We start from the raw sequence: 8711 nt of genomic DNA, 5'->3' as shown, positions 1-8711 counted from the left end.
TAACAATCTCAAGCGGCACATACCGTCATGTGTCGGTGGAATAACAGCGGCATAATAGCAGCATACCACTCCGAGAATCTGTATGTCAGTCTGGGGATCGGTATATACCACTCCGAGAATCTGTATGTCAGTCTGGGGATCGGTATGCCATTCTAGGGATCGGTATATGCCGTTAAGCAGCAATCGACATACCTTTAGCCAATTTTCGATCTCGCCGCTACTGTTCTGAGCAGCAATGTGATGAAGAGTCAGGAGGACAGGCGGAGGACGGACAGGAGGAGGAAGGATGCTTCTCCACATACAGCTGTGGTATTTGTTTTCCTCATATAAGTTGCCAAAGACAGTTACAGTTACTACGTTACTTTTGTTCGGTCATGTAACGTTGCTTTGTGGGACATTTCTCTGTATTTAGTTGAGTGAAGGACCTGTGCAGTTATCAGACTGTCAGACCGACACGCCCTCGCTCCGCGCCTCCGGATTATCCGTTCACACTGGGACGGCTCACCAATAATGCGACCCTGATACTACCGCCACATACCGCCGGTGGGACCCGCTGTCAGCAGGACGGAGAGGGTCGGCTGCGGTGGCCACATTATGCCCAGTGACCAGCGTCAACGGACTCTGCAGAAATCCAGACATTACCTGGTGATAGCTGCTGAAACTATCAGGGGTCAAGTGGACACTGCAGAGAGGTGTTGGTGGTGATGTTTAACTCCCCACAGTAACGTTAGCTCCTCTTGACAAAATCGATCCACCGTTTTCTTACGTTGTCATCCGAAGGAAACTTAAATAAGCTAACAGCGCCGTCACCCTGCACACTGTGGCATCCAGGAAAGATGCAGAGCGATGTGGAGGAGACATGACTGGTTAGCTGACTGGTTAGCTAGCTGCAAACTATTGTAAGAGATGCTATCCAAGACTGGAGAGCGAGTGGGAGAACCGCTGAAGCTGACGCGCTGAATGCATTTATACCACTTCCGCAGCAGGGCCGGGTTTATGCAAATCATATGGTCGCGTTACGTAAGGCGGCCATGATTTGCATGATTTCTGATCCGCCCATTAAATCCTGAACACAGAAATGTTGAAAAACAGTTTGTGAGCCTAGCTCCAAAATTAAATTCTACATGCCCGAATTGCTTTTAAACGTTTTAAGTAAACACATTTATGACCTGTTTAATGTGTTTAGAAGAAAACGGCTGATTTTGCTTTACACAGACTTTAATTTACACGTATGTACACATACACATCTCCCTGTATCTTATCCAGTACTACAGCTGGCACAGCAGCTACAACGAGGCCATCAACTACCTGGTGACGGTGCCCAAGTACCGAATCCAGGCCACAGAGATCGCCAAACAGCAGGGCCTCCTCAATCGCACCAAAGAGAAGGGTAAGAATCGCCGCTCCAAAGAGGAGATTCGAGAGCAGGAGGAGGAGATAATCCGTGACATCATCAAAAACAAGATCGACATCAAGGGAGGCTACCAGAAGCCCAACCTGTCAGACATCCTGCTGTGTCAGATCGTGCTCTTCCCCTACTACCTGACCAACTATGTGGCCTGGTACGTCTCCTGGGTTTACCGTTTCACCATCTGTAGAGAGCAGTACGGAGACGAAGAGAGGCTTTACATCATCAGGTCAGTTCTTGTGGAAAGCTGAATGTAGACACAGTTTTGAATTGTACTCCATGGATGAATGCAATAAATCTTGACACCTTTTTTGTATTTCATATATCAGCATCCTCTCAGTGCCAGGTTACCTCACAGCAGCTCTGTTCTTGAATTTTCAGGAGATACATGAAGATGTCTCAGTCTCAGTTTGACAGTCTGGATGAAAACACCAGACAGTCCTTTTTGGAGAGACAGCTCTGGATCAAAGAAAACTACGAGGTTTGTCCCTTTTTTTAAAGCTCTCTCTGTTTTAGTCTTTCTATCTTCTCTCCTTCTATGGCTTTCTGTACATTGGACCTCTTTCTGTATTGCCTGTCTCCTCTCTACTCTGGACTGGAGTCTCTTGTATATACTCTATGTCTGTGCTACCATTTTGGGAGGGAGTCATGCTATGTGGGGTCGAGGTGAAGTCTGAACAAATGAGTCTTGAGTCTTTCTGAAGATGGAGAGTGACTGCGGTGTCCTGACATTGGTCAGGAGTTTGTTTTACCACTGAGGTGCCAAAACACAGAAGAGTCGTGACTTGGCTGAGTGGGCTTTGTCGGCGCTCAGCGATGGCGGTACCAGCCGGTCAGCTGATGTAGATGAGCGACTGTATGGTGTATTGAGAGAGGACACCCATAAACTGTTACACCACCGAGTGGAAAAGAAGAAGTGCAGAAAGAGAGACTAGTGATGTCACATTGTAGAAAAGTAGGGCTGCCCCAAAATATCTTGGTTTAATGTGTATTGGTTTTGTGAATTATTTAATATTATAGAGGAGCTACATTTTATTTTTTTGCTTTTTATCAGCAGTGCCTTTTTTTAGGTGCAGTTGCTGATACATTTAGTAGAGCCCTATAGCAGAGTCTTTCAGGTCTTCTGCCATTTTATTTTGCTGAACTCAATCTTTTCCAGCATCAGCAATGTACCAGCAATTTTGTCGTCATTGATACTGCATTGGATTTTGAATTCCATCTTCACAATGTCTTTAATGTTCTTGTTTGCGCCATCCTTTAATATGCCGTGGAAAAACCTAGATTGGCTGTCAGCAGTGAAAGGTGTCCAGCTGTAGTTGCTGTGCCATGAACTGAATTTGCATGACCCTTGTGTGTGCCTTTCAGGTGTACAGAAAGGAGCAGGAGGAGGAAATGAAGGTAAAAATGGCGACTGACCCGAGGATGAAGAGGTACCGTCGCTGGATGAGGAACGAGGGACCGGGCCGGCTGACATTCATCGATGACTGACCGCCACAAGCTGCATCTGCAACATACACACCTGCCTCAGTGCCAACATATACGGACAACACACACCATGCTGTGTGGAGAAATGCCTGTACAGAAAGAACAACTATGCCTGTTTATAAAGTGAGAGATATTTTCATAGCGATCAGGGCCCATAAAGGGGACAAACACATGGAATAAACTCTGAGCTGGGGCTGCAGATTTTTGAGCAGTTTTTTTACATATTTTTTTTTTTTCAATCATTTTATTTTAAAGAATGATACATATTTTTTTTTCTCTGTAATTTTATTCTCTCCTGCTGGTAAAAACAGATGGATGAAAGAGTTTTGGTGCCTGAGTTTTTGTGAATTGCGATTTTCTTTTGGATTTGACCCCGGCAACAGCCAACTGTACTGTCAAAGTGTCCTTGGGCGAGGCTACAGACCCTGTGCTGCTTCAGAGCGTAAGCTAAAAGTGCATTAGAATGTATTGCTTTTATGATGAATAAACCAAGGCCAGTGAGTATTTTTAAGAGCAGTGACATTGAGTTCAATCCCCACTTTCTTCCACTGAGTCAGATGCAGGACATGTTAAGCCTAGGTTAGCACAAAGACTGGAAGCAGGATGTAAGCTTAGCTCCATCGTAAGTAGGAATGAACACCTTCCAACAAGTCCAAAGCTATCCAATTTACATGTTGAGCTTCCTTGCTATATGATGGAAGAGAGAAGTGATGAAGAGATTAAACTGATATCCATCTTCTCATCTATCTGGGGAATACAACAAACAGTTGTAGAGTTCCTTTGTTGACCAGATGATTTGATCTGTGTTGTAGAAGACTTTCTATCAGGAAAAAGCAGAAGCAAAAAGAGACGAGCACATCATTCAAATGTTTGTGGTTATTGTGTAAATGGAAGCCAAAGTCATAGCTGCAATTATCTGTAAATTGTGCAATGGCAGATGTCTTTCACACAGTGAGTTTATCATGGTCTCCATTTCCATTTCCACTGTGTCTTCAGAAGTTTAGGTGAATACTTACTGTTTACTGCATTTTCAAACACTTGGTTGTACTTCAATTTATTTATTGATTCACATTTCACTGGACTTTTTGTTGTCATTTTGGTATTGAGGCGGCATTAAACTCATACTGTGACTACGCAGTCATTAAGTCTTTGATATGAACATATATATACAAATAGGTTTTTTGATAAATTTAAAAATGCATTATCTAATACATTTGTGTCAGCCAGTTTGCCAAATACAACCTCAAAATAGCAATTCTACAATCATAGCCCAGGCTTCTGATTTGGACATGCAGCTGCTCCAGCTTTTACCAATATGTCATCTATGTAGCCATTAAGTGGTTATTAAAGACCCTTTCCCAACATTTCTATATACATTAATGTAAGGACAGCTCGACATACCATCTCGCCCAACTCATTGAGCCAATCCTAGCCAAATAAGCTAGTAAGGTAAGGCTAAAGAATTATGCTTGCGACAGTTGACATTTCAAAGTCTATCGCTGGTTATAAATGAGGAGCTGCTTTATGGTGATGCTATATTTGTGGTACATCTATATTTGTGGTACATATGGATGAAAAATTATCTAAATGGAAATGGGGGTGAGACATATTGTATCAGTCAGACGACACGGTAGGCAACATGTGGGATTTCCGCACATACTTCTATTCAACTGTAACTTACAGACCATACCAAGCCAGGTCTCTACGGCACTAGTTATCACATGCATACATGCCTTGACACACATAGGCCGAGGATCCTACACCTATACATCACAATATAAAATAAAATAAAAGGCTGGTCTTCACTCCGCTGGCAGCATTGCTACGCATGGTGGAGCGGAAGCACATCAACTCTTATTCTAGGTACAGGTTACATTATCCACTTAACAAAAGGAGGCGCCACCTTCAATAACTCCGACTGTTACACAGTGCAGACTTATCTGGTTTCTCTACAGTAGTCTCACATGTCTCTGTTTCTTTAGCACCGCTTGCCTCCCTTTACTTTATTTCTGTTGTATCAACCTGTGACATCTTGTTTTCTTCAGTCTGACTCCAGTCTGATGTGTCCACGACGGCACAGGCTGATTTATCCTATTCACCACAACGGACGGAAGCATTTTCACTTTCATGTCCCATACTCTTGATATGAAATGAGCTCTTCTTCCTTTAACTTTCAACTTGTGCATGAGATGTTCGAACAAAAAGTAGCTGTACCACCAGGATCTGGAAATGCGTTTTCTTGAGCTATTTGTCACAGTGTTTTCCTCATCTGAATCCACAGATGTCACCTATAGTAGTAACCATTTCCATTTGCTTGTGGCTTAAGCTTGTTTGAAGGTTTTAAGCCATGTGAATGTTGTGATACATCAGGAATATCTCCAACGATCGGGTCAGATAGGATGCTTACATGCTTCTCCAGAAACACAACCACATTAACAAAGAGAACCCTTTGATTGGATCTTTCCATAATGTCATGAGCTATAGTTCGCCATCTTTCTCTGAGCTTATATGGCAATTTCGAAACCATGTTGGCATATCCAACTCCTGCTTGTACTGAAGCTCTTCCATCACATTACAACATCCACACAAAAATATAGCATAGGCTTGTAGAGCTTTAACATCCTTAGCTTTTATTGTTGGCCAAGCTAAAGCCTTTTCCATATATGCAGCAGCAATCTTTTACTCCTTTCCCGGGTTTCTGGGTGTCCTTCAAATATGGGAATATCTTGCACTGGTAGAGACAGTAGGTCCAGTTTAGGAACAAGACCACCAATAATTCAGTTTGCTTGTGCATAATAGTGACAATATCACCAGATTGACTTTGATGACTTTGAGACAACAAGCAGGTGTTGAACCAGGTTGCAAAGCCTGTATTGTTTCCTCATGATGTTGTTCTTGTAACAAAGGACTGCCTTTCAGTTTGGTTTGGTTTAATGTCCATCGCTGGCTGTTTGCTCTGTGGCAGTGACCAAATATTTTGCTGTGTGGTTTTCCAGGCTAAAGGCTCATATCCCTGTCAACACTACCAACTTAGCAGCAGATGCAACGAGCTCTGTTTCCAAGTTGAGCTGTTCCTTTCTCCTCTTTATACATGTTCTCGTTCCTCCAATGCACGTTGTTCCTTCAAAGCTGAAATATGAGCAACAAGTGAGGCCCTTTGTGGCTTTTTGTACCTCAGAGTTTTTACCATTTTGCATTAAACATTTTTCTTAAATTGCTAGCTTTATTAAGCTTAGCTTTTCTGAAATTTTACAGTCTGTCAAGCCTTTCAGCAAGTGCTTCAACAGACAGTGTAACCATCCGCTTGCCCATCATTTGTGTTTCAGAAAGGCTAGTCACATTGTTCGGTTTGCCAGCAGTTAGGGTTGCCAACTGCGGTTGAAAGTGGCATGAGTGCTCCTGCCAACCATCCTAGGCTTGTTGAAAAAGCAGACTCACGGAGCGAAATATGGGAATATTGCTCAAACATTGCCGAGAGCAAGGGCAAGCCCACGGACACCACAAAGCCAGTCTGTAAATGATGCTTTAAAGGTCCCATATTATACTGTTTTTCTTTTGTTTTTTTGTGGCATAGACACCTTTATTAGCAGTAGACAGAGAGGAAACATGGGAGAGAGAGGGGGAGGTGACATGCAGCAAAGGACTCCGGCCGGATTCGAACTGGGGTCGGCTGCGTTTTATGGCATGCGCTCTAACCACTCGACCACCTGCGCGCCATATTATACTGTTTTTCATCAATTTCACACAGCTGTCAGAGGTCCAACAACTCTGTATTCGATATGTATTGCCCCAAACACATCCGTGGTCCTGAATTCCAGCTGTCTCAAAGTTGCTCTACTGAGCTGTATTCAGAGCACTCTGTTTCTGTGCCTGCACCTTTAAATGCTAATGAGTTCTGTCTGTCAACGCCTACTTGGGGAGCCTTGCCTGCTACTACTCTCTCAGGGAGAGGAAGCCCCTTATGCTAATGGTAGCATACGCTAATGTTTACGGTTAATGTAACACTATGACTCGCAGAGATTTTTTCGTTCAACCGAACCAGTTTGACCCAGAATCGGACCCAGAAGGAGAGGCTCCGGAAGAAGTACAGACTCTGCGGCTGCAGCAGGACATTTCAGAATGGTTAGTGTGTCTGAATAATGTTAGGTTGTTTGTATGTGTTGTTACAGTTACTACCATGTAGCTAATGGCAAACAGCTAGCGAAAGCTGTGTTTGTCTCCAACACAGTCTCCAAACCCTTGGACACTGTTCGCAACGTCTCTGTCTCCAGTCTGCACATGTTTCCAGACTTTTTACTGTGACAACCAAGCTCCCTCATTATATTGTTAACATCAAACTCGCTTCAAACGCCATTGATTGCATAGCGGACTGGAGCGGAGCTAACTAGTTAGCCAATTTCCAGCTGACTTCACCATACTCGCAGGCAACTGTAAATACTGGGGGTGGTGAAAAAAATCGATAATCGATTAATCGCGATTATAATATTGACGATTATGAATCGATTATTAAATTTCCAAAGATAGATAGATAGATTTAAAAAAAAACAAAAAAAAAAACTTTTTTTTTTTTCTTACATTGTAATGCAAACTGGAGTCCTCCTCTTACTGGCTTCCACTACATGGTCCACAGTCTGGCGCCAATATATGTTATTCCATCCCGGAGCTTTTTCACACTGAAATTGATTCCAAATCTTTACAAGAAGACAAAGCTTTCCGTGCAGGAGTCCCTCAACTCTGCTCACAGGGTAGCAATAACCTGCGATGCCTGGACATCCAGAGCTACAGTCTCATACGTGACCGTTACGGTTCATTATGTCATTAATGTCCTACGTACTTCAGACGAGAGTTATGGATGATTGCCACACGAGCAAATATGTGTGAGTTTCTCAAAGCAATGGCAGACGAGTGGGGAATAAAGAAACACGCCCTGGTTCTCGTCACCAACAATGCTTCTAACGTGAGTCCGGCTGCTGAGCTTGGCAGCTTTCTTTTAACAGTGAAAGACTACATTTAGCTGTGAGGTGTTACTCAAAAGAGAAGTAAAATAATTCAGCAGCTGACTGATGTTAAATGGAAGATCAATAATCGTTAATAATTAAAAATCTAATCGATAATCGTTAATAATCGAAAATCGATTTGTAATCGAACCGACACTTCAATAATCGGAATCGAATCGGGAAATTGGGCTGATTTACCACCCCTAGTAAATACTATCAAACCGCGGCGACACTTATCGGTGGCTCAGGTGCAGTTGCTGGGTCCGGTATGGTTGGGACTGATCCTTTTACAAGGGTCAGTGTCGAGGCAAAGCCAGCTTTGTACTGACACTCATTACTGAAGCAGTCTGATGTGAAGTGGTTAGGACACACGTATAAGCTAACACGAACCGCAGCCGGCACGTTGTCGTTGTTGTTCGTTACGTAACAAAAGGAGCAGAATCTGAACAGCCTGTAGGAGCACCGTGTTACCAGTGGGTGGGCTGCAGAGACCATGCAGGAATCACTTGCTTTTCTCATCCAGGGAGTTGGCAGGCTCAGGGAGGACCAGCTTATATATGTAGAGAGCAGAGAAAACATGCTTTTTTTTATGATATGGGACCTTTAAATCCGTAATGACCAAGAGAGCCAACACGTCTGTGTCGCTCTGCTCTGTGACTGTCTGTCACTGTGAAACCACGCCCACTCTGGCTGCAGGCAGTGAGGAAGCAGAGAGAAGCTGCACACAGACACGCTGCCGCGCTGTTGCACAAAGTTCATAAAGTACCGTTACTAATAAAATGTGAAAAAGTATTGTTCTTAACGGCTGGGTACCGCGGTAC

At 43.5% G+C, this 8711-nt stretch overlaps 1 protein-coding gene across 1 annotated transcript; it reads left to right on the top strand.

Annotated features, from left to right (window-relative positions):
- Nucleotides 1-1200: 1200 nt before the first annotated feature.
- On the top strand, nt 1201-4030 carry dnajc25 (DnaJ (Hsp40) homolog, subfamily C, member 25; the record flags this gene model as incomplete). Its single annotated transcript, XM_030434674.1, has 3 exons — nt 1201-1637; nt 1790-1889; nt 2774-4030. Coding segments are annotated over 3 exons (660 nt in total), but the record flags the coding sequence as incomplete, so codon positions are not given.
- Nucleotides 4031-8711: the final 4681 nt, after the last annotated feature.

This window comes from Sparus aurata, chromosome 12 (genome assembly GCF_900880675.1).
Source record: "Sparus aurata chromosome 12, fSpaAur1.1, whole genome shotgun sequence".
Classification (NCBI taxonomy): Eukaryota; Metazoa; Chordata; class Actinopteri; order Spariformes; family Sparidae; genus Sparus; species Sparus aurata.
This window is presented reverse-complemented; position numbering and strand designations above follow the sequence as displayed.